The 27966-nt window shown below is 36.2% G+C and overlaps 1 protein-coding gene across 3 annotated transcripts in view; it reads right to left on the bottom strand.

Annotated features, from left to right (window-relative positions):
• LOC117990018 (lachesin-like) overlaps positions 1-27966 on the bottom strand; it is an 88971-nt gene that overhangs the window by 10904 nt on the left and 50101 nt on the right. For all 3 annotated transcript variants that reach the window (XM_069506228.1, XM_069506236.1, XM_069506240.1), the window contains exons 3-4: positions 6470-6573; positions 2247-2432 (exon numbers count right to left, since the gene is read on the bottom strand). In XM_069506228.1, the coding sequence (XP_069362329.1) occupies positions 2247-2432; positions 6470-6573 (290 nt within the window). The remainder of the gene's footprint in view (positions 1-2246; positions 2433-6469; positions 6574-27966) is intronic.

Below are 27966 nucleotides of genomic sequence, written 5' to 3'. Positions count from 1 at the left end.
ATAATGTATAAGTAAGGTAAGTATGATAAGACTATATTCAAAAGATTTGCTTTTTTAGTGTTGTTTAATTATATTTCAAAATAGAATAGAATTTTTATTTATTTAAATAAACTTTTTACAAGTACTTTTTAATCATCGAATCGTCAAATGTATCTACCAATGGTTCGGAATGCCTTTCCTACCAAGAAGAACCAACAAGAAACTCGACGGTAGCTCTTTTCAAAGATTCGATTTATAATTTACTATGCAATGTATAAAAGTAATTGTAAGCCGTCCCGCGCATCGCTGGAGCAAGCTACAAGTTAAATTTATGCTCTTTTATGATAAGCATCTTCGATAATGTACTGTAGTGTGTATGCTTTTTAGGGCAATTTAGTAACGGATCAATAATTGAAGTTTATCCCCACCTTGCTTGCGTCAATTGATTCTATAGAGAGTAAACATAATTTTTATAATATAAAAATAGTAAGACGCAAATTTTTGCTTGAAATTAATAAGCTTAGCTACTTTAAATTTCTTTTACACAGTACTTTATAAATTAGTATGTCTAGAGAAACCACTAAATAGCTGGTAGGTACATTTTGAGATTGAATAATGAGTCTTGGATAAATAGTGTCCGGGTCAGATTGATTTACGGTCGGGCTTTCAGAAAATGAATTATTTCGTACAGCCTTTCGGCTCAATAATCACATTTTAAATTAATTGAAACCTTTTCAGCGATATATTGAAGCGGAGCGTCGAATGTTAAATAGGCAGAGGGGGCAATTTGCTTTACACTGCCTGTGAATTGTAACTTTATTATTGGTACATTGCCGTAAGAGAGCCGTGTGCCAGATCTTCGTTATTTTATAAAATCTGAACCTTTCTTTACGTATTGTCCCCAACACTGGGAAGAACGTTTGTGTGGATGTTTGTTTGGATCTGCCAAAGCCACCGCTTTGGGAGATAACAAGTTATAAAGGTGTAAAAAATCTTACGTCAAAGTAGGTACAAAGTCTTTAAATATTTTCTTTAGAATAGTATAGAATACACTGAGTATAATGGCAACTCCCTGCCAGATACCCTTATGGTTTAAAAGTTTAAAGTTTAAATGCATGACGTGATTTCTAATACTATTCCGAATACTGTAATATCTTGATACATACGTCCAAAAAAACGTTATTCCCAGTATTAGGGACAATACGGAGATAAAGTTTCAGCTTTTGTAAAATAACGAGAGGCTGGCACCCGCTGGCTCTTAGTCCATAATTTTACAGGAAAAAAATTCAGTGATATTTATTTGTATAGATGAATTTTGCATGGTAAACTATGTTATGTGCAGCAGCAATAAAATAAATTAGTTGGTGCAATGTTCATTACATTTTTCTACCATTTCAACGTCAGTTTTTTGCACTGCCAAAGCTGTATCGAGCGATTCATTCCGGTACAATGCCGCGTATAAATCGATCAGGCTTATGCTTATGGGTCTATGAAACTGCCATACCCCTTGCAATTTAACACGTTTCTATCTTATGCTCACTTTGCACTCGCACGCGAATTCTCACACGAAAACAATGTCTTTTTTTTAAATTCTAATTCTGAGTTAGCCCTAGACTGCGATCTCACACGATGGTAAGTGGTGATGCAGTCTAAGATGAAAGCGGGCTAACTTGGAAGGGGTATGCGAGTTTCAGTAAACCCTTCATACCCCTAATCGGTTTCTACACAGCATCATATCGGAACGCTAAATTGCTTGGCGGCACAGCTTTGCCGGTAGGGTGCTAACTAGCCGAAGTTGAAGCGTTCCAGCAGTGAGCAGACCAGACCAGAGACAATTTAGAAAATATAAATTGCTAAATTGCCCCTGCCGGAATCGAACCCGGGACTTCCCACTTATAAGACCATACCGCCTACCACTGTGCTAGGGAATCATTACTGTTTGAACAACAAATAACATGAGGTCAATCTATACTGACTTGGCTTTTCATTAGATCTGTGTTATTTCTTTTTTTTTTAAAGAAAAGAACATTAGCCATGTTAAATGACTAATATTGCCCTTTCCTCTCCAACTAAGCATCAAGCTTGTGCTAGGAGTAGGTACGACAATATTGCAACGGGCGGGGTTTGAACCGTCGACCTTTCGGTTTTCAGTCCACTCCTTTACCGGTTGAGCTATTGAGGCTCTTCATAAATTACAGTTTTTTGGCAGTAATTTGGCATATATTACAGTTTTAACAACAAACAACATGAGATTTAACTATACTTACTTGGCTTTTCATTGGATCTGTGTTAATTTGGCACATATACTGTCCCCGGTCCTCCTCCTGTACGTTCTTTATGTGTAGGTACCACGTGGAGTGATCAGCGTGCGAGACCGACACCCGGTGGTTGTGAGTGATCACGTGTTCGTGGATCGCTTGTATGGCCTTTGTATCTGCCTTCACCCAGCCCACCTAAACAACACAGTGTTTTGTTACAGGTTTCTATAAAAAGACTAAGTGGGTATAGAACATTTTGTGAACTCCACGAAATTCGCTATTCAAATGCTAAGATCATTGTGTCCTTTGAGAGAGCTGTCGAGAGCATAAACTCGTAAACAAGTTTCACGCATGGCATACTACTAATTACAAATAGCTAGTTCTACGTACATGACTATAGGTACATAAGTACTCTTAAGATCTATCGTAAACATCGAATTGAAAATATAATGTGGAGGTTTTTTATTTTAATATTACTGGGTAGGTACAATCGTTTGGCCTTCTTGAAAAGAAATAATATTTCATCTATTTTTTTAAAATGTACCTATTATTATTAAATTAAATTATATTAGTTTTTTCATTGCTTACATGCTGCTTAAGAGATTCTGTAAGTAAATATATTTTACTTAGGTATTGTGTGTAAATAAAGGTGTTGTAGATTTAAGTCTTTGACACTAATCCCATTGAAATTGAAGAAAATATTGTGCGACAATGCCGTCTTATCATGTATTTTCTCAGATTTGAAACAGATCATTGTCACTAAAACCATCTAAATTCAGAGATGCGAGAGCCCCGATGCAACATTTCAAGTTTTTATTATTATTTTTGATTCAGATACAAGTTAGCCCTTGAGTAAAATCTTACCTGGTGGTAAGTGATGATGCAATCTAAGATGGAAGCGGGCTAACCTGGAAGGAGTATGGCAGTTTTTATTAAACCCATACCCCTTTGGTTTCTACACGACATTGTACCGTAACTCTAAATCGCTTGGCTTTGCCGTTAGGGTGGTGCTTACCACTGAGCAGGGGTAATTAAATCAATATTTAACGTTAACTGCACGTAAATCTATCATTTAGGAGATTAACTTTCAAGAAAACATTCTGGATTTCTCTATACTAACAAGCAAGCGTGCTCCATCTTAGCCTGCATCATCACTTGCCAGCAGGTCTGATTGCAGCCAAGCGGTAGTTTATAAATTGAACAAAATGATGGTTCAGTTAAAATTAATCTCAGTACAATATTTTTCGATTCGTATTTTCTTGCATTCGTATCAGGGTGGTGTGTAGAATAGTGTAAATAAGGAATTATACCTGCTGATACTAGATCTGCGTGGGTTTAGGTGTTTTAAAAAATCCCGTGGGAACTCTTTGCTTTTCCAGGATAAACTGTAGGGCCGTGAAAAGCTAGCAGACAGACAGACCGACAGACACACTTTCTCATTTATAATATTAGTATGGAGTATGATATGGATTATTTTGTATAGTGCCTTAAGTATAAACAGATATCTACCATTAAAGCTGTACCAAAACTAAAATATAGACGACAGCGGATAGTTTAACGTGAACACGTCATGTTCGTGGATCGCGAGTATCGCTTTTGTGTCTGCTTTGACCAACCCCACCTGAACAATGTAGTGATTTATAACCCATCTCTAAGGGAGGACGATAAATCTTGCAATTTCTTAACAATAATCTTAGCTAGCTCTATTCATATTTTTAATACATACTCCAAAAATAATTATAAAAATGTAATAGTAAGGTTTTGTGTTATAAGACCCCAGAATGTTATGAAGGCTCAAAACATTTTTAAGCATTTAAGTAGACGTATCGTTTCATAGATGTGTGATTATTTGTAACGTATTAGAATAAAGGCTTTTTATTATTTTATTATTACACTATGTGTCAAAATAATAAATGGTCTTCGTGGTGATACTATGTTGACAGATGTTTTAGCACTAACATTTAGTTCCAAGTACGCTCATAATATGACGCTCCTTTTGTTAACCGCCAAAATAACGAAAATCAAGTTTCTTTTAAAAAAAGGTCGGCATCGCAGGTCCAGCGTAGGTAGGTACTTGTCTAAATTAATAGAGATCAGTGACTTGATGTAAAAAAATTATATATTTTGTGTCGGGATGCGGCTCATATAAATATGCGGGTGCTAAAATTATCCATTACAGTCCGTTGACACTCAAGGATCATAATAATATTTATAACACCACTGTTATTTTAAATAGCCACATTAATAAAATATACAACGAAAAGCTTTTTCGCTTCACTTTCTGCAAAAGGAAAAACTGAATGGCAGCGTGGTTTTTGTTTATTGAATTTATTGTAAGATACGGCTTTACGCCCAGTGGGGTGATTCTCTAACTCAGTGTCTAGCACTGAACGATAGCCACAGAACTCATTTTTTAATCCGTTGAAGGTTTTCTACGAAAAATATTTTACTACCACCCACTGAAGCAGCAATGTAGAACCAACCAACCTCGGTGGCTACCATTCTGTGTTAGACACTGAGTTACCGAATCACCTAGCAGAGCCTGAGTGTACAATTTTTATTTATTTAATAACCAAGAAAATAATTGATTTAACAGAAATGAAGAACTTTTTAATATTTTTCAAAATTCAAAAGACGATGAATGAGAATGGGAAAGTCCACTTAGTACCCAAAACAGCTAAGTAGGCCTGGCTGGCCGTAGACAAACATCCTGAATCTTTGCCAGTGGTTCAAAATTAGCACGAGTTCAATGTTTAGGACAGTGAACAAAATCCAGTTAAGTAATAATATTAATGTTTGCCAATCTACGATAGGGGGGGGGGTCTTCCAATGCTACGCTTTCCGATGCGAGGTTGCTATTCCAGTACCTTGGGGCCCCAACGTCTATCAGTTTTTCGAACTATGTGCTTCGCCCATTGACACTTCAGCTTCGGAACCCGTTGAAAACTATGTCGGTTACTCTGTTTCCCCTACGGATCTCTTCATTTCTGATTTCACGTAGGGAAACTCCAAGCATAGTTCAATAGATCGATTTCAAAACAATATCTGGTGTTATGTTTCATCACATAAGTCAACACGGATGATTAGTGCGACAATAACTCGACAGCCACGTCGTAAATTAGTATGCAATTAATGTTTACAGTGAGATAGCAGCAGCGTTAGGTAAACACCAATAACCTGTCAATTGATGCAAGATTAATATGCTTACCTCACTTGGTAGTGGTAATTTAAGCATCCCTTGATATCTACTCCATACTTTGACAGGTTACGAGTTTATGATGAAGCTGTCCATCTTGAGTTAAAGTTACAATGACCAGGATGTTGGTTAACAATAAGAAGCTAACGCTGCATGCTATATGTACTCTAGCAGATTGCCTGGCTTTTGTTTCTTTTAGTTGAGAACGTCATAAACAAATTAGCACCTTTATCGCATCAGACATCTTTCTCGCGGGCTTTTGCATCGTTGCCTGAGTAAACTACAGTGAACTCGGGGTTTGATTCTGAATCGACGACATGTCAAATATTGGGAACAGTTGATGCCTGCCTCGACGACGTTTTGTTACAACCTAACGGCGGTTACGCACTCATCCGATCCCAGTCCGTGAAAATACGTTTTTGTTTTGTATGGTAGCTTATGACATATTAAGTCGTAGATAATCGCTGGTATTCTCACGGATGACGGATAGAACTCGGATGACGGAAGTGCAGTGCGCAACCACCGCAACTGTCGTGAGCTGTGTCGTTGCGAAAGCCGTGAGAAAGCGTTGTCACACAAATTGTCTTCAACTATAGAAAAACATAATAGAAACCACAGCTTTAGGTCACCTGTCCACTGGAGCGGAGCGGAGCGGAGATGTCTATATTTGACCAATCAGAGTTTTGTGAGATGACGGAATAAAATTATCACTTTATTCACCGACAATCTGATTTGTCTGCTCAACACATCTTCGCTCCGCTTCCCTTCAGTGGACAGGAACCCTAATAGAGACGTTATCAGTCTTATTAGTATTGAACAATAGAATTTTGGGAACGATCCGCGAATTGAGAAAATAACAGAAGACGGATAAGATAATGCCCGTGGCAGCTTTAACGTGACGACCGCCGCTTGGCACTGTTACACCGAAAGTCTTCGTAGAACTCCTCCGTTACTCACCAGTTCTGTAGGTATAAACTGCACCTTACCCTTAAATGGTAAATAGTATACTTTAATCAAAAACTGGATTTATACTCACTCGATAAACGCCTAAATTGACGACAATACACTTGAAGGTCGCGTCGCGCCCGATGGGAACTGTTAGATTGGTGAGCGGCTCTCCGAATTCTGGTACCTCCACACCTGTCAACAACGAATAATCCTATTATAGCATAGCATATTAATAATAAGTAATTACCTAATGTAGCACTTAGATCTTGCATTTCAATAATGATCGGATGATAAGCCTATAATAAAAACAAAAAAAAAAGTTTCCCTCCAAATGGTAGCAAGATAGATTTGTTTTCGATTATCGAGAGATTGTGGTAGTACAATAAAACTTGATCCGAATCAAATTGAATCGTTAAGCGGAATATAATCGTGAAATCGTGCATTGTGATCCAAATATATGCTATTATGGATATTTTAATTAATTTTCAATTTGATGTCAATCATCCAAAAATTAATTATAATTGTATTCTAAATGAATCAACAATTTTACGTTTAAATTACCATACGCTTTGACATGTTGTTACATTTATAATAATTTGTAGGTCATATTATTATTTAATGAAGATATGCATTTATATACATAGTAAAGTATTCATAAGTATCAAAATATAATGATATTTGTGAATGCTAACTATACACTGTAAATTGAGAATTCGAAGAACCGATAGAACACTGCTAGACATAGGTCTATTGTAGAGACTTCCATACGACACGGTCTTGCGCCACGAGTGGCTTCCTGCGACTCGTTTGATGTCTATGTTTGGCTTCTACTAATTTCTATATATAAAAATGAATAGCTGAATGTGTTGCCAAGCGCAAATCTCGAGAACAGCTGAACAGATTTCGCTAATTCTTTTTTATAATATTCCTTAAAGTACGAGGATGATTCTTACGTAGAAAAAAATTGAAAAAGTTGCCTGAAAAAGTCTAAAAACAACACTTTTATATATTCCCATACAAACGATTCGTAATAATACTTAAAAGTCAATTTGAACTTTAATACCATATCATAAAGTTTAAGTGTTAGTGGAGGGGTTCCGGGAAGGCAAAACAAATGAGTGACGTGTTAGGCGGCACAAAGTTCGCCGGGTCAGCTAGTTTAAAATAAAATCAATGATTTCTACATCCTCGAATAAATCCCCTTTCGTGACATTCAAATTAATACAATACGGTTTCTACAAAATCACCTGGGCGGTTGCATTTAATAATATCCATGTGATATTGTTAGTTGCATTATGAAGTTACCAAGATCGCTTTACAACAAAGTCATTCTAAGTTGCAAACTTTCAGCGCGTTAAAGATTTATGAAGTGACAGTGATTCATGACGAAAGACGAGGTTAAAACAATTTCATCTTAGGTACAAATTTGAATAGTGGTATAAAAGTGCATTAGGTATTATACTAACCTGATGTGGTTTCTATAACTATAAAGTAACTTGATACGTTTCTATAGTAGGTAGGTATAGGTACTCGTACAACCAGAAAAATCACTACCCATATTATAAGTGAATTTGTTTGTTGGTCTGTCCTTCAATCACGCCGCGTGATTTTTGTATGGATGTATTATAAAGACTTGGAAAATGACACAGGCTACATTTGCCTCGGAAAAGCAACTCCCACGGGATTTTAAGACCCTAAATTCACGTGGACGAAGTCGCGGATATCAGCTAGTAAGATAAATAAAACATACATCATAATTTGAAACACATTGAACTTGAATTTAATTCTTTGTAAATAGCTTTTAGAGTACCTACCAACTGAGCACAAAATTACGACACAAATGTCACGTAGTAGGTACATTAAGTTCGTAAGATCTACATAATATAAATGTTCTTTGACTCGTGTGGTTAACTTGAATTATTTCAATTAAAACTATTAACTCTATTTGGTAAAGTGCAAAATTAATGTATCTAATCCATACTCTTCCATACTATATTTAATATTATAAATGCGAAAGTGTGTCCGTCTGTCTGTCTGCTAGCTTTTCACGGCTCAACCGTTCAACCGATTTTGACGAAATTTGGTACAGAGATAGCTTGCATCCCGAGGAAGAACATAGACTTTTTATCCCGGAAAATTAAACAGGTCCCAAGGGATTTTCAAAAACCTAAATCCACGCGGACGAAGTCGCGGGCATCATCTAGCATCTGAAAAGAGTAACGGGTGAGTTTCTTGCCAGCCTTTCTCGGTAGAATCTATTATCTGAATCAGTAGAGTCATAAGTTGGCCTACGTGAATTTTTTATGTACACTAATAACAAATTAGAGGTAAAGTTTATAAGTTTGGATATAGGAATAATCCCTGGAACTAATGATACTATTCTGAAAATTCTTCCACTGATAAAAAGCTGCATTATTTAGAAGTATTAAAAGCCTACATAAGGAAAACGATGCCGATATATTATTATTTGATGCCGCGTGACTTTGCTGGTGCAAATGTACGAACTAATGATACAGGAAAGGAGTACGAAGTTTGCATTTCGCACTTGATCTGAGTTGCTGCCATCGCCAAGTTATACAAGCATCTCACAGTTGACACTGCCAGTTTCAGTTGCTAGTTAAGACCGTTGAACAGTGTCAATTGTCAACTTGGAACTTGGAATTGGCGAGTTATGTAACTACCTCTGTTACATAACTCGTCAATTCCGTCTTTAATCAATAATAATTATAAAACTTAAAGCTAGCCTTATCTAAATATTATACAAATCATACCCGGGTGGCACGCTGTCAAGAATACTGGCCGCATTTCCGTGCAGGACAGCCAGGCTGTACCGTTGCGTAAAAAATCAGCCAGCCCTTCTATTATGAGAGATATATTATGTATATTATGGTACCACGTGACTGCTGGTACAAATGTTAAGAACTAATGAAACAGGAAAGGAGTACGAAGTTTACAGTTCGCACTTGATCTGAGTTGCTGCCATCGCCAAGTTACAAGCATCTCACAGTTGACACTGCCAGTTTAAGTTGCATTAGCTAAGACCGTTGAACAGTGTCAATTGTCAACTTGGAACCTCGAACTTGGAATTGTCGAGTTATGTAACTACCAGTAAGCTAACAAAGTTAATGATTTTCGGTTAGGTACATGTTAAGAGATTTTTAATGGAAGGTATTAATTAAATCATTCAAAAACTTATCTGATTCAGTTTAAAAGATCATAAAATAATAGACAATAAACAATTGGGGACTAAGATGAATTTAAACTTATTTTTGTTAAATTCATTTTCCAATAGAATATAACGAAGTAAATTAATTTTTTTAGTATTCAAAAAGCCTAAAAGAAATACTGTTATAACTAAGACATTCACTATTAATTTTATTGTTCGTGTAATAGATAAAATATAATTAATTATTATATTAAAGTATTGATTATTATTAGATATAATATAGGTGTTAACCAATGGAAAAGTCTAACTCCTGCTCCGGGTAAAAACACAATATTTTCTTTAAGCATTGAATAAGAAATTACTTTGAAACATTTAAGCTAGAATAGTCTGCAGAGAGCTATTGAAACAAGGAAGTTACTAGTTTGAAATTCGTGCTTGAGCTTCTGCAATGTCACCATAAAGTTTCAGGCTTCTTGCATTTGACCCTGACAGGTTTGTTTGCAATACTCTTTATAACTTTTTAATTATACTTATACTTTATAATACTTTTTATTTTATTCTTAATAATGCTCTTTAAACTATTTAAGGAAACTTAATGCAATTATTGGAGCATGTGGACAATAATTTTATTGTCAAAAAATAAGTTTATATTTTCTAATAATTTACAGTATTTTCTCTACATGTTTAGATCAGAAATCAAGAAACCTATAGCAACCATAGGATAACCGACATAGTTCAATTACGGGTTGCAAAGTAGGAGTGGCAATGACCCTTAATTCGAAAAACCGATAGACGTTGGAGTCCCAAGGCGCTAGAATGGCCTTTAGAAAAACCTTTACAATGAGACTTCGACTTTATAGAGCGTTGTCTCTGTCACTCATACCTATGTTATGTTTTGTCGGTCTCAACGACAGAAACAATGCTCTACAAAACTGCTATCTTTTTCTAAAGGTACATTATTTTCTGCCGCGTACTGTACCTAGCTTACAATAAAATTATACCTTTTAAAGAACGCGTCCATATACTATATTAAAAGTAAGTACATATAAACTACTTATACTTAGTACTTTATATAAAAGTAGAACATGCTTAATTAAACTAGAACAGACGTTGGCATTCAACATCTCAAGACTAATGAAATAGGAAAGTAGTCGCAAGTTTGTGGTTCCTGCTTCAGCTTATCTGGCGTGTCAGCGTAAAGTTGCGAGCTCGTCACAATAGATACTGTCTGTTTTAGTTGTACTAAAGGCTACAGTGGAATAATATCAACTTAACACTCCGAGTTGCGGAGTTGTGCAACTTGACGAGTTGTGTAACTGTACAACTATCGTAGTTATGCAACAAACGAGTATTGCAACTAGTCGTATAGATGGTAGATGGATGTCATGAGGTTTTATTTTGTTAAGTAAGTACTATTGCATTATATTGTTATTTTACAGTGTTACCTACCCATAATAACAGATTTTGATTGATTCCGTTCCCAACACAAAAAGTTTTGGGCTAGTAGATGCCCGCAACTTCATCCACGTAGATTTAGGTTTTTAAAAATCCCGTAGTATTTCATTTTTTTGGCGATAAAAAGTAACTAACACTTTTCTAGGTCTTTAACTATATACCTAGAATAAAATCACATCAATTCGTTGCTCTGTTGCGGCGTGACTGGAGAACAAACTAACAAACCTACAAATAAACACATTTTCCATTTATAATATGGGTGGTGATACCTATATGGTTACATTAGTTTCAAAGTATCGTGCTAGCTGCATCCTAATGTTTATAATATTGATTCCGTAAGATGCCCCTTTTCCTTGAAACGTAGCAGTTAAACCTATTTTTTAAATTCCTGTTCGGTCGTTATAAGTAATGATGACCGTTTCTAGGCGTATCGAAGTTCGAAGCTACGGATGCGGAAGCTATAAATTTTGAAAAAAATTCTACAGGTACGCTATTTTCTGGGCATTTGGTATCTCAATATGCTGTATAACGGCATCTATGGAGAGGACATAACATCGCTGAATGGCCTCGTCGAAGGCAGTAAAAAGTGTCGTTTTGCAACAACAGCTCCCACAATATCGTCACAGGCTGGGGCGCAGTAAAATGTTTACAAAATATCTTATTTCTATTTAGGTCGAGCTTGGTGTCTTCGTAGTGAAATTTTTCAGCTGGTGTCTCAAGATTGTAGCACCCATTTTTAACCCGGCACTAATTAGATATTTAACATTTTTCTTCTTTTGTCTCCTCAAATTCTTATTTCATTACCCATATTCTAAACGACGTGAAAGTGTATTTGTTGGTTGGTTTGTTGGTTTATTGGTTTGTCTTCCAATCCCACCGCAACGGAGCAACGAATCGGCGTGATTTTTGTATGGATATAGGTAGTTAAAGACCCGGAAAGTTACATAGGCTACTTGTTATCCCGGGAAATCAAAAAGTTCTCACGGGATTTTTAAAAACCTAAATCTACACAGATGAATTCGCGGGCATCAATCAGCTAGTAAGTACAAAATCTACAAATAAGGTGAGTCATCATCATTAAGAAGTCCTTAAGTTCTGTATAGTTTTTTTGAGTTAGTATTCAACGAATGATAAAAATTCGCTGTAAAAAATTGCAAGAATTTCGCACAGTAACAAACGGCGAGCAACATCTTGCAGCTTAATGTCCGAAAACGCTGTTTTGCAACATTAAGAATCGTTCTGCGCAATGCCTTGCAGTTGTACACGTTCCTGTGATACATGTGAGACATCTTTGAAATGTTGCAGTTTTGTTTTACTACAACATTTACCCGTCGTGTGTTTAAACGAAATATTTACTTATTCATATTATTATTTAACTACAAAACGCCTGCTTCTTCTTTCCCGTGGGATTGTTATAAAGATACATTAAAAAGCGTATTGTTAGGTACCTCTGAGCATTTAAGCTTTCTAGGTCCAAATGTTTAGACTGGGTGCTGATGAGTTAGGATTTTTCTTTTTATAAAATTGAATAGGTACCTAGATGGTCTACGGGTTTCAGTACGATGCCATGCCCTAATGAGGGTAAAAGTTTAATAAAAAGTGGCTTATGGAAGGGAAAAGTTCTTTAGTCGCGTTAAGTAGTTTTGGGACTTCAACGTCGCGTCACCGAAATGCTAAAGTTAATAGTACTCGGAATGCCGACAGATGTAAATACTAAACTAAATTTTAAAAAACTGCCAATTTTTTTATACAATGCCGGTTAGTGCGCTTTTATCGAAGATTGTATCGTCACCTAGCATCAAGTGAGATCGCGATAAAGCGCTGACTTATCATCATAAAAGATTTTGACCGTCGCCAATCCGTACTGGGCCCGCGTACTATGGTCTAAAACCTTCTAATTCAGAGAGGAGACCCGTTCTAAGTAGTGGGCCAGCGCGGCGATAGGATGATCATGATGATAAAGTATAGGTTAGATTTGATATTGATTGTAAGTAGGTACTTACTTACCTTCTCTTAGTAATTTTTTAAACATGTTCGTCCTTTTAATTGATCCGGTGCATAATAGAATACTATTTGCCTTTATAAGTTTTTTAACCGATTAGCGCAAGTTAAACGAGTTTTAATTTTATAAAACAAGAGTTTGAACAGCTCTTTGTAACGTTAGAACTTGACACAGTTTCGCACTTTTGTTACTCAATTTAATTCCTTTGTCGTTTAAAAATTTTAGTTAAAGAAAATCATTTAGAATTTATAGTGTATAGTACATAGTGCCGCAAGTAGGTTAACATTGTCACACTTATCACCAATGTGTTCGCTATACTGAACCTATGTACTAAGAGCCAGCGCGTGCCAGACCTTCGTTATTTTATAAAAGCTAAAAGCAGAAAGGAGGAACGATCAGCGACCATGAAGTTTAAATCATGGAGATAATAAAGGTGTAAAAACGTCAAAGTGTAGTAAATTGTTTATATTGTCTTCGGAATAGTATTAGAAATCACGTCATGCATTGCCAGACACTTATTATCGTGGAAACCTCTAGCCAGACATCCTTAAACTTTTAAACTTTAAGGGCGTCTGGCTGGAGGTTGCCACAACACTAAGTATCTGGCAATGCATGACGTGATGTCTAATACTATTTCGAAGAAAATATACAAAAATTAGACGTAAGATTTTATACATCTTTGATATCTGTTATCTTCCAAAGCTACCATGATCCGAACTTCATAGTCGCTGATCGTTCTACCATGCGTTAGGGACGATACGCAGAACTGCCAGTTTTTTATAAAATAACGAAGGTCTGACACGCGCTGGCTCTCTACAAAATAATCTTTTAGTATCATACTTCATCACGCTCAACTTTATTTAGGGCAGAAATAATTTACTTTCACTTTACAACATTGGACACAATGTTTATCACAATTTTGGGTCCAAATTTTCAACATCGCAATTTCAGCGGTGATACGTTCATAAATTCAATGAAATTACCCATCTTTCTGCGCTTCAAAGAGGCCATATATCTCCCGGTTACAGCGCCTTGCGATGTCGGCCATCACGTGAGTGATAAATCAGGATGGCGGTATTATGAAGCAAAACTCATGAAATTTTAAATTTTTATATTTTTACTTACTAAAATGATATTTTAAGGGCCACATATCGCTCAATGTTTATGGAACGGACAGAAAGAATCATGGTTCAAACCCCATTCAATGCAGTAATGTATTCTTACCTATTCAATTCAATTCTCTTTATTGCGAATTTGGGTTAGTTTACAGATCTTATAGGTATTATTAGTGTACATCCAAATTCTACCTTGCGGCATACACTTACATACACTTAGTTTGGTAGCGTTTCAAGGGTACACACAAATATCAACTCGAGAACGGATCAGTAACGCCTCAACTCGAGCTGTTCAGTATTCTTTGTACGAAACTCCCTAATGCTATGCACACTAATCAGCGCCTCAGGATAAGCTTGCGAACCGCATAGCCGCACGAGTAGGTATGGATATCTACTCATGTGGCATAGCGGTGCATATTCAACTCACCCTGCTCAAGCTTATGTCTTGCTGGCCGAAGTAGGATGGAACGCAAACCGCCTGCTGCCTAGCGCTTATACGTCTTCATGTTCAACTTCAAACTAATAATTGGAAGTATATTCACGTAGACTAGCCGAAGCTGGGTCGATGTGGCGGAGGTGCTGAGTTGCGCCTTCGTTCGGTTGACGACGATGCAATGCTGATCCGTTTTCGGGTTGATATTGTGTGCGACAACCTTAAGATGTTCAGAAATGAAGAATTTTATTTTCTGATCAACTGTTGAATCATTGAATGTGATAGACACTTTTGTTAAAAGCTATTTAACTGGGTTGATGAAGCATTTTAGTCTATTCATTTTAGTGAAAGAGTTTTATCTGACTTCCAAAAAAGCAGGTTCTCAATTCGGCGCGATTTTTACTTTTCTTCTTAATTAACTTCTACTCAATGTAATATATATACTTCTCGTAAAACTTTTAATATTAATCAAATTTCCATTAGGTTATACTTAGAAGCCACACTACTTCGTTAAAAGTTAACAAGCGCGTGGGCGACGTCGCTTTCTTTTGGAAACTTATTAAAGCACTCTTTCACTTACAACTTAATTTCAATATGTAGGTTTATATACGTACGTAGGTTTAAATGCAATAAATATTTTATTGAACTTTCGATATCAATCCATAAATTTAACCAGCTCAGTGTTATATTGAAAAAAGTAGGTAGTAATCGATTCTGCCCCGACTCTGCAGTAAGCTTGATCTATTATACTCCGTATCTGCAGATTGAATAAAAGTCATACGATATGAGACTAATCCTGATATTATTAGACGACCTAATCCAAAGAAAAGCGGAAGGTTATATTTATTTAGGTCAACAATCTGATTCAGAAGGGATTTTATGATGATGAAAATAAAGAAGTATTCAATTAGAGATGGGCAGCCCTTGAAATGCTGAATCATGTTTACCAGTGCGGCAGTGTTTCGTACGGCGTTTTTTAAAATTTAATAAAAATCTCGACTTTAGTAAAAGACGTCAGAGTTTAGTGTTTCTTACTTTATATTATGGATGTTGACTTCACTTCGTCAGCTCAATTTACTTTAATTTTTATCTTACTATAATCTATATAATCCATCATTCTTGCGTCTAATTCTGATTTTTGTTTTGGTCGCGGTAATAACTACTACTATAACTTATATACACTCGTAACTTTAGTTTAAATTACATCATTATCTTACAATTTTCACAATAATTGACAATTAAAAAGTGTACAATCGTACCCAATCTTAATATTACTTAAAATAAAACAGTTTATATCTGTGTCTGTTATAGACTTTGAAACCGTCCAACCGAAGTGCCCCAACCCAGTTTCATTAGAAAGACAATAATGTGAAGATTTTATGTGACTATAATGTGAAGGTTTTAGAGTGTTTTTAGCGTAGTAGCACACGCTGCCGCCCGGGTATCCGCTCGTGTCAATAGGTATAAGTAGGTATATGATTTGAATTGGAGTTTTGATTTTAGCAGCAAAGCAGGTAACTACATAGGTACGTAGGTACAATTTTATAAAGGTCATAACTCATAGCAGACACTATTATTAATGTAATGATTGTTATATTGATATTTTATAATCTAGGTATACCTATTATAAAACGTGTAGGTATTTGGTAGGTATGTGGATCTGTTTTCCGAACCGGTCGAAGATATACAGACTTAGCATAGTTATATTGTCATAATATGAAGTAAATAAATTTTGATTTTGAATAATTTTATAGAGGCTTAAAGGCTAGACACAAAAAACGCGTGATAAGTGATAACAAAGCGGCGCGATACATAATAAAATTGTATCCTTATGAGCCGAATCGGTACTTCAGCGAAGCCCTTAAAAACTGAAAGCGTCGGCAACAAAGCGCAATGGTATCCTGCCTAACGCAGCTTTTATATGTTGTAATATTTATAAAGAGCTGTAGGAATAAGGGTGGTTCCAGGTTATAATTTTTTTGCGCGTTTTCGCATACGCGTTTACAGATGCACTACATTTTGCGCTTTAATAAACCGAACGCGTGCACGTAATCATTCTAGCATGTATGCTCGACCCAGTAATTCAGTAAGTAACAATATAGATTGGCGTCTTTCACATCGCTAGAAAGCGCATTTACGGTCATAGAAACAACGGCACGCGTACTGCTACGCGTACGAGCTTCACAAAAAAAAACTATTATCTGTAACCATTCTAAAAACGTTCACGCTGCGAAGTGTGCATAAGAGCCTCGCTTCTGCAGTTGCGTGATGCAGTGTGAGGAGAAGATCCACTAAGTACTGTGTATTCTCGAGGGACTACAAAAACTCGCGTGCTCTTCAGTTATAGTTATAAAATATATCATACAGACAACACGCGCCCGTTTAACGTGACTGTTGACGCAGTTGAGCTCGCATTGTGTCTGTTCAAGCCTTTAATTAAAGCGAAAGAAACAGAAGTCGCTTTAATTCAAATGAACAATATATGCTGATTTGCTTGTTTAATTTAAATGGAAACTAAATGAAAGTTGCAACCGGTCATTTGTCATCGGGTGGCCGGCGTCCCGAGTCGAGTTCCGGTGCAAGCTGCTTTTATTAATATTTCCATCGCAAATTTGCGCTTTATTAGCAAACAGACGTCATGCCTGATAAATTATTAATGCGGTTGTTGCACAGCTTGTGTTCCGCTTTTTCCGATACTGAATACTGTCCGTTTGTATTGGCGCTAACATGATTGATTTCGACATTGTTATGACCGTAATAGCCGCGTTATATTATACACGCTGAAATTTTGATGGTTGTTTTCCCGAAGCGAAATGATTTTGTCTTGGTATTACAATCGATTTATAAATACAAAAAATTATTACAGTCAAAAATGTCGAGAAAAACAAAAATCGAATGAGACCTCGAACCAATAGTGATACCGCGCGCGTGCAGGCTAGTTTATGCCGTATCACTACGCGCGAGAGCTTATTTTGCTCTAAACTTTTTCACTTTATTGGCAGCGCGGTTCGAGTGGCTGTACCTACTTACTATTCACGTTACGTCTAGGGAGTTATAATTGTTTCTCACACTTTCGAGTTGTCGATTTTTTTATAATTATTTCAAAACAAAAACATTTTTATTTTTTAAGTTTAACTCAAATTTTCGATAGTACTACTGAGGGAAAATCGTTCTGCCGCAACCGGAAGTTCTGCCGGAAGACAACCACTAAAATTTCACCGTGTATAATAACCATTGAATCGTAAAAAAACAGGTACGGTACTCAGATAATATCTACCTACGTAGGCTGAACAGTAAAAAGGATGAAAATTTATTGATCGAACACCATGATCTTTGTTTCATATCTTATTTATATATTTTATTCAACATAATAATTACTATAACCTACTATAACTTATTCTAAAGTATAAAATAAGTGCTCATATTTCCTTATACGTAATTACTTCTTCCTGTGAGTAGGTAGGAGGCATACCCAAAACCCACCTACTTATTATAATATTTCTTTATGATTTATCATATTGTATAGACGCTAACTTCGATGTTACGTAGGATGTCAGCAGGTTATATAAAAATCTGATATTGTAGGCATAAAATCTGAAAGTAATACAATATATTGGCTATGCTCATGCCCATATTTATGACGGTCCTACAATTTATGGCTAATTCGGTATCTTTTTTTATATCAATGACATTTTGACGATAGGTTTTGTAGCCGCTAAATAAGTTGGCTTCCCATCACTACCCATATTACAAATGCGAAAGTGTGTTTGTTTGTAGGTTTGTCCTTCAATCACGCCACAACAGAGCAAAAGATTGACGTGATTTTTTGTATAGTTAAAGACCAGAGAGCGACATCTCTGGTCGAGCTACTTTTATCCCGGAAAATCAAAGAGTTCTCACAGGATTTTTCAAAACCTAAATCATGCGGACGAAGTTGCGGGCATTAGCTTGTTCTGAATATTGCTGAAAATATTTTGTACACTATATTAAGTTTCAGCAAAGGGGTAGTATAGCCTCTACGTCTTCGAGTTGACCTAGAAGTTGGTCGGGAGTAGAACGTGTAGTAAGTGAGAGTATCCACTTAGTTCTTCTACTCCTTTGAGTTTTATAGAGTATCCTTTCTACTAATACTACTTATTTTCATTTCTGTATCTAATAATATTATTAAATTGCATTATTGATTTCTTTAGGTCCATAATTTGAATCTATTGCTCTAGGTAAGTATACCTATGTAAGAATAAAAAAATACCTGTGTGTTGTGTAGACTGTAGGCCAATTATTGTACACGTGAACTTCCTAAAAAAATATTATACTTTTGTTACAGTATATACAGATAACAAATAAAAAGCTATAAGACCAAGAAAATATAATATTCTTCACGAGTTTTCGTTTATCGAAACCCAACTCTTCGTAGCTGCTTATTTATATTAAAGAGAACATCGGTCCTATCGTAGGAAAAAGGTCAATTTCCCAGTCTTCATTTCAGTCCTTTAACTCATCGTGAGGGTGCCATTAGGTCCTTTGTAATAAGATCGAGGCTGTAACTATGGGGAAAAACCAGAATTATTTTTTATCTTAAAAACCTTTATATTATTTATACTGTATTTTTAAGATAGATATTAGGGTGGGTATCTATTTTATACCCTTTACTGTTGGTAAGTTTAAAAAAAAGGAATATTAGTCATGTTAATCATGACTAATATTCCTCTTTCCCCTCCAACTGCGTAAAGCTTGTGCTAGGAGTAGGTACGACAATAGTGCAACGGGTGGGATTTGAACAGCCAACCTTTCGGAATTCAGTCCGCTCCTTAACCGTTGAGCTATTGAGGCTCTATGAAGGCTAGTTTGTATTGTAAAAAGAACAAGTGAAAGTCTTTAGTATTTTTTATTGACGAATCGATCTGGAAAGTAAGTTCTAAGTCTATTTGTTGAAATTGCATCTTTTTTAAATACATAGAATTGCATCGAGTTGTTATTCTAAGGAATAGTGCTTGGCTGCAATCGGACCTGGTAGCAATGATAGCGATGATGCAGCCTAAGATGGAGTGCGCTTGCTTAGAAGATGCCTATTCACTCTTGACTTGTAGGTACCCATACTATAATTGGAGGGGAAAACTGAAGCTGGAAGGGTGTTCCAAATCTTAGCGGTTCGAATTAGAAATGAGGAGGCAAATCGCTTTGTACGTATTCGTGGAATTTCGACTATGTACGGGTGCAGACCTTGGCGACGCCTAGCGGTACGATAGTAGAAGGGCGAAGGTGAAAGTTGAATTCTTAAAGCCTTCAATTCAATTCAATTTTATTTATTTGTTGATACAGGTGTAAATACATGATAATAATTGTTCCAGCTGTACTACGCCAAGTTGGCATGCAAATACACAGTCTTAAAGATAATACAAAATTAAAAGTAAAAAGTAGAATTTTCGGTTTTCTCAATAGCTTATTGGTCAGAAGCGGACTGAAATCATTTCCTAATAATGTTTGTAACCCTTTTGCGCCACAAGTACTGAACCGAAACACTTTCTTGCTGCTTTTGAAAAGATTTGTTGATGAAAAAGGCCCATAAACCCGCTGTTATACTGATTTTGTTTTAGCTATGTATACCAAGATTTGTTTTTAAAAGAAGATAGAATGCAATGAGTCTCTTAAAACATGCCATTATGTGGGTAGAGCCACGGGTAAAAGCTAGTAAATTATAATCAAACTAAATACTTTCGGAGACGTGGAATGTGATTGACACTATAATCTGAATCAATCCTCAAATTAATTGGAGGCTTAAAATACAAGGCCCTAATATCCCAGCAAAAGAAATATTTCTTTTAGGGGGAGATTAATTTGCCCTATTAATAACTACCCCGAGGATCATTAAAGGCATTTTTTCCTGTTCCCACTTGAACGAGAAAAGAGCCAACATTTTGGCCTTTATTAAAAATTTAGTCCAAAGCTCTATGAACTGAGCGTAAACTTTTCCCATTTTTCTCGTTTTCATAATATTGTACCTACTCGTACCTACTATACTACCAAGTACACCTAAATGAAGACAGTTTATATGAGATACTTAAGAATACTGTTTCATGTTATAGCTCTGCATTATACGTAGCAACATTTCAAAGAAAAAAAATTGATTAGAAAACTATATAGGCCAATAAAAATTTACTCACTAGTTTTACCTACACAATAAAAAATGTATCATATTATAAGACGTAGTAGTACCTATAAGATAGTAAGATATAAAAGGAGTCATCACCATCATCATCATCAACCGATAGACGTCCACTGCTGTGGGTCTCTTGTAGGGACTTCCACACACCACGGTATCGCGCTTCCTGAATCCAGTGGCTCCCTGCGACTCCCTGCGGGGGGGGGGGGGGGGTTTTGCGGTCACCGTTCCAGCATTTTGGGCATCTTCCAGCATCGGTTTTTCTGGATTCGGCGGGTGATCTCTTTCTCGAAATTGGACCTACCTAACGAGTGCAGAGCACCCAACGATTACTGGGTGGGGAGGGACATAAGCATTATGCTTATAAGAGGAGTAAGTAAGTATATAAAATTACCCATTAGGTGTCGGCAAAGATTAATTCATAAAATATATTTGAGTATAATACCTACAATGTAATAAAGTGCGGCGCCGCCTATGTATTTAAGGGGAGTGCTTTTACTCGTGCATTAAAGTTTAGGCGCGAATTTTGAAATAAAGCGAGGCTCACGTACGAGTGAGTGATGTCACGTCCGCGGCTCATCAGCGGCTGAACGTGACGACTTTAGCACAGACAGATTTCACAACACAGCCGATAAGACTCGACTCACAAATTTGTTTGAAAAAAAAGCGCCCAAGTCTGAGTCGGACGGACTCGCACAGGAAAGGTTCCGTACCATTGTGCAAGAAAAAATATTTAATTTTATTAAATATACATGGTGGCAATTTTCAAATTTTTAGTATTATTGTTTTAGCGGCAATAGAAATACAGATTCTGTGAAAATTTCAAATTTCTACCTACTATGGTTCATGAGACAGTCAGACGGACTATGATGGCGACCCTCTCGCTCACCATGGCCTCATGGATTATTGAAAACTAGGGAGTTTTCAATAATCTATGAAGCTACGGTGAGTGAGACCAAAACTATATCCGAAACGTTGTATTGTAGTGAATTAATTACTTATTTATTTAGTTTGAAATAATAATCTCGAGTGACGAAAATAGCAGCAGTAATTTAACCCCGGAATCTATTAATGCTCAAAGTGTAATAAAATGATTTGCTCCCAAAAACTTCTAAAGACAGATAGGTCTTGCGAGGTGTGAAAAGTAGAGTATTGAACTTTTGGGTAATACTTACTGTCTTAGTTTTGGGCGCCCCTAAACCCCACGCTTCACTCAGGATTCTAGATGCAATACCCTCGCTACGCTCGAGAGTTACTCGAGAGCCCTCGATACGATTGGAATTTATCCCGCCCCCGTGACGTAACCCCTATTACCCCCATTTTGAATAATTTACTACCTATTCTAAAATAGGTTACTCTTATCTTATCCAGGAAATAAACATCATAATTTTGTTCTTCATTTGATTACATTAGAAAAGTAATAAAAAAATAATTCAAATTAAAACTCTACCTATTTTCGCTCTTGCGAAAGTGGAAAGCGAAATAAAGCACGGCCCGAGTATCCTGGTGACGTTAATAATACGCAAAGGGGCCGTCCACTGTCGCCGAGCAAAGTTTTCTTTCTGCTAACTTTATTGCGCTGTTAGACATCGCGTGACGAAGAATCGCACTTCGCCTCATAATGTAATTTAGTTTAAGTACTTAGTAGTGCATTAAAACTGGGTTCCGTGATGCTCGTACTAGTCAGGGACTGGTTGCACTACGGACTGGTTTCATTCATTTTTACCCGACTACGGCAAATCCAAAAGGAAGGTATTAGAATAACAACTCGAATAAGGGTTATGATTTTGGCAGTCTATGTACGCGTATGTATGTACCTATGTTTGTATCTTATAACTAGCTTATGCCTGCGACTTCATCCGCGTGTACTACACAAATTTCAGACCTCTATTTTACTCCCTTAGGGGTTGAATTTACAAAAATCCTTTCTTAGCGGATATACAGGTACGTCATAATAGCTATAACTGCATGCCGAATTTCATTGCATCATAACTTGACGCAATGAGCAACAATTTATTTATCTCTTTACTTCAGTTTAGCTGTCTGGATATGGAAGAAACGCCCCGCACATTCGCACAGCCCCCACGCTAACCCGGTGTGGGCGAGTGCGGGTGACGTGTGGGTGTGCGGGGCGTCCCCCCGCCGCATGTCCGACCTGTTGCGGACTGTACATCTCGAAACAAACATTGCGTGATAAAATAAACATCCCAGGAATTCTAGGCGCATTTTTTCAAATTAAAATTTAAGAATAGAAATTAAGGTGAAAATTAATGTAGAATGTAATGACAATGACCATTATTTTTATGAGATAAAATTCAAATACAGCTTAATGAAAATTGTACGTCTTAAAATTCAGCACCCGCTGGGAAATGAAAACATTAAATTAATAAAAAACAGGGACAAGAAGACGTAAATGTCTATTTCTGTTTACTGTATTACCTAATTTACTTCGGGTAGCAAAAATGAGCGAATCACAGATGGAAAATAAAACAGAATACCTACGTACCTATAAGTGCAATAACTTTTTTTATTCATTATAATATTATGCACACGCTTGACCACAATCACACAAAATAAATATTATTTGTATGACATAGATTCATGACGCGAGTTGAGCTAGCCATGTAGATTGATAAACAATTAATTTTCTAAAAGCTTTCTAAAAGCTTCTTTTAAAAGGAAAGCTGACCGACTAACTCAGTCTCTGACTGAAAAACTCACAGCTTAAAATACTGGACGGATCGGGTTAAAAGGCATGCAGGTAGCTATCACGACTTAAATATTCGCTAAGAAAGCATTTTGAAAATACAACCCCTATAAGGAGGTAAAATAGGGGTTGAAATTTGTGTAGTCCATGTAGGCAAAGTTGCGGGTATAAGCTAGTATTTTTTACGCATCAATGGCTATATGCTTTCATCCTTTAACATCCAGTGATTATGAAGCTTATTTTTAAAGTGAACTCGGCCAAGGAGGTAAAGGAAATTGAAATAAAAATATACGAATGGACTCGTTCTTTCGTTCATCATTCACATTCTATCTCCACGTGTTGATCATACGTTCACACTAGCGACATGTCGCTTAACAATAAATTCCAACCCCATTTTTACAATACGAAAATATAAGCATCACCAGCTCACATACGACCAGTGCGACAGCGTTTTTTCAGCTTTTGCACCGCTTTTTCCAGTGCAAAAATTGTAAGAAAGTATTATCGAATTCATTGTCCATGGGTTGTTGGGAAATTCATTTTAGCTGTGTTCGTTTGCTTCTTTTTGTGCGCATGTGGGCGATTCATGCATGTGCAATTGCTTAAACTGGAAGGAACTGCACATGCTGTGTGAGTGCAAGAGAAGCAAAGGAGCTCGACTGTTGGTAGGTAGGTAGGTATAGGCACATAACAAAACCGACGTGACGATAATTAAAACAGAATAATTTCTTTCGCCATCTGTTTCATTGCAGTAATGGTTTGTATTTTCAAAAAGACGGCAAGACAAAATGTTTCAATATATTTCCCTAGTGTGATCTTACGCATATCTGTTTATGCCTAATGTTTCCAACTGCCGCCCCAACTTTTCTGCGGATTTCCGTAAATGAGATTTCACACGGGCATACCTTGTTTTGGTTTGAATAAACTTACGGGACTTTCCTATGTTTGGGAGCCGAAGGAATTGAACCTCAAAATTATGTTTCAATAAACATCTACGGTGAAAACAACGGCTGTCACGAATCACGATGATTTGATTTGCGGAATACTTTTTGTTTTTCAGTCGTATGCTTGCTCAGTTAATTTTAATTCTACATAATAATAATATGCTCCAATAATAATGTTACAGGGAACAATTTTCATTTTCCATGTAAATGTTAATCCATGTGAAGACTTAAATCTTAAAAAATGATTAAAATCAATCATAGTCATATAAAAAAATATTAATTAATTGATCATGATCATTAATCTGATTAAAAGTGGCTTCTTTTATTTTTATGATGAGTTGTTTTCTTTATCATGATGAAGATTATATACGCATGTAATTTCTGTTGCAACTTGCAGTTATTTGCTACCAGCATTTAACATACATGATGATGATGATAATGATCCAAGTACTGTATTGAGATTGCAGCTTGAATTATTCATTTTCAAAGAATGCTAGAGGTCGAATATTGAAGAATTTTTTAACTTTAGTAAGTTATATTCCTTTTGATAGCGACCAGTAAAAAACTCGATAACAGTGGGTGTTGCCACACAATAATAATTGATGAAATGCGTGTCAGGGGCCCTACAGGAAAAGGCATGGAAAAGGGTTCGGCAACAAAAAACAATCCGCAAAGTAATTTGTGCGGTCCATTTGTACGAAGTTTCAATGAGCTCCACTTAGCAGCTACTTGGTTGGGTACATTTATCAAACTTGTTGATTTAACTAGTTACGTGCCTAGACCATATTTTATGTTTTTCTATTGTATTTGAGAAAGTTAACTACGGTATCGTTAATAAATTATTAAATTAATTATCATGAATACCACTATTGGCAAATTATACACATTAAATACATTAATTATTATTTATTATTTATCAATAATTAGTAATGTTTTAAAGTAAATATTTTTAAAGACTTTCTAACGCCACGAGTTTGCCGGAAAGATTAAATTTTCATATTATCGTAATATTTGGAAGTGCGTTTTTATCATACTCTTATTTAAATCTAATTTTAGGCTTTCATTTCAAATTTTACTAAAACTTACATCTGCAACAAATATAAATTTTTATTGTTAGTGAATTACATACAATAGAAATCATTTGTGTTATGTATGAAGTATACATATTTTAACACACGAAAAACAAAACAACTTACTATTAATTATTAAGGACGTCATGTTGAACATTTCCTATCATTATGATTCTTCGAACATTAAAGTTCCGAAACTTAATAATTAATTTATCATAATGATCCATTAAAAGTAATGGACCTGCCTTATGGGTTTCGGGTCGCTTGAGACTTGAAAATTACGTTTACGTCTGTATACGCCATTAGTGAGCTTCCCGTAGTTAATTGCCTGGATGGTGCCTCGACCGGATGTCAAAAGATTGCCTTGAAATAGCAAAACGTTTCCCTCTCATCTCGTTGTCCGTCTGGAGAGTACCAAATAAACTTTTACTGAGATTCTATCGATTTTCCTCAATTACTCCCTAACTGGATTAAGTTGCTCGTTGTTGGATTTTGAAATACTTTTCCGTGATCAGCGACTGACTACATTATCCAATAACTCCGGGGATCAATTTACAGGTTCTCCGTATTATGTCGAGAACTGATGTAATCTATTTTAACCTGCTTTTTGTTTTCTGTGACGAAATTTTCCTCTTTTTCAAAAGATACTTATAAGTATCCGAGCACGGGTCTCCTCTAAGAAAGAGAAGGGTTTGACTATATAATAGTCCACCTCGCTGGCCAAGTGCAAATTGGCAAACTTTACACACCTTTGCGAACATTATGGAGAACTCTTAGGCATGCAGGTTTCCTCGTGATGTTTTCCTTCACCGTTAAAGCAAGTGATATTTAATTGTTTTAAACTCACATGACTAAAAAGTTAGAAGTGCGTGCCCGGGATCGAACCAACCCCTGACGTATCCCTCCGAATATAGAAGTCTGTGACTTTCTCACTTTCAAATGTATGTAAGTACCTACCTACTATCTTCTACTAATATACAATTCTGAATTTTAGGTAGGTTAGTAAGAATGTAGTAGCTATTTATATGAAGTAGTAATAATATACGTACGCAATATTCGGACCAACGCAATATCCCACGATTAATAAAAGGAGAAATAACAGTAACTTTTATTTTTCGCCAGATTCTGTTGACTTGTAACAATGTGAATGACGCCGGCATTAAGGGAGAAAGTGGCAATGATTGATGAGGGGATTAATTAATACGCTACTTCCTTTTTGATCTTCAAAAAACAAGGCAGGCCACCTCAAGATTGAAATATTGAAGACAATAGATGTTCTTTTGTCTGTTGTTAAAATCATTAACTAGTTTTACCTACTTTTAAAATGAAAGTTCTGTGACGAGTTCTAAAAATATTTTTTCATGGAAAATTTTCTTGTCCCATTTGTTCCTTGATTTGGTTAGTCTCTGTTCCATCTTATTTGAGTGGACAGTTCTCAATAGTATGCACTTATTGTCTGATAGCTTTATAGAATTTCAGAGTAACGAGATGGAACAAGCGATGGAAGTCAATGATCTTACGAGATTTTATATCCATAACTGGCTATTGTACGTAATCGTATTGATGCTACAGCCTTGGTAGTGGGTAGCCGTAATTCGTTGTGGTTGAGGCTTTACTGTCTGTTGCATTAAGTGATCATTGTGTTGCTTTGTAAAGATAGACTTTGATATTAAAGTATTAATGGCTTTTTATCTTAAGTGACTCGCATGTAAGTGCAAACTAACTAGGTAGGTACTACTATCAGCTAGACGTATCATAGATAGTTGCGCTGGTGACTTGGGGAGAGTTTCACAGTTTGCAGATTTCACCGACTGGAAAACAAACTCCTCTCGGATAAATTCATGTGCATCAGCTAAATATGAATAGAATGGAAAGCAAATAAAAGCGATTCCGGTGAGCCACCAAAAGGCTGCCGCATCCGTAGCAACAAAGAATGAAAAATTCTTCCTCTAATGGTTGCGACGCTTTTAATATTCTAATTCGTATCCGCCGAAAGAAAAACTGAGGAAATTAAGCGAGGCCGCAGCGCCATTACTATCCGTCGAACGCCATATTTCTCAACCCCTTTTTCTCGCTCTTTCCAAAGTTTTAATTAGTGCCAGAGGACATTATCCGGCCCCTTCTTACTTCTGTCTCTGCTGTTCAAATCTCTTTTTCGGAATGTTCGTTTTAACTCTTAATGCGGCTCAAACCTTTTTAGAAAACTTTGGCATTATCTACGTCATTTGTCGACACGAGGTTCTTGTTAAAAATAAAAAGGGTGTTGTTTGATACCCTTTATAGAAATTGTTAAAATTTACCTTTGTACATATAAGTACCTTTCGTATAATTCTCTAAACGCGTTTAAATCCTCAGTTGTCTAATAAGCGCTACTTGAGTTTAGCTCAAAGGTTATAAATTATGTGAGAGATTAGCTGAGTATGTACGAGTACGAGTGTAAGTATATTATTACAAACTGGGCCCTGCGTTTTCCGGGACAGTATTTTTTAAAATGCAGAACGTTTTTAACTTATAATATTGTGGAAATTGTGCT

Source organism: Maniola hyperantus, chromosome 2 (genome assembly GCF_902806685.2).
Source record: "Maniola hyperantus chromosome 2, iAphHyp1.2, whole genome shotgun sequence".
NCBI classification, from domain to species: domain Eukaryota; kingdom Metazoa; phylum Arthropoda; class Insecta; order Lepidoptera; family Nymphalidae; genus Maniola; species Maniola hyperantus.
This window is presented reverse-complemented; position numbering and strand designations above follow the sequence as displayed.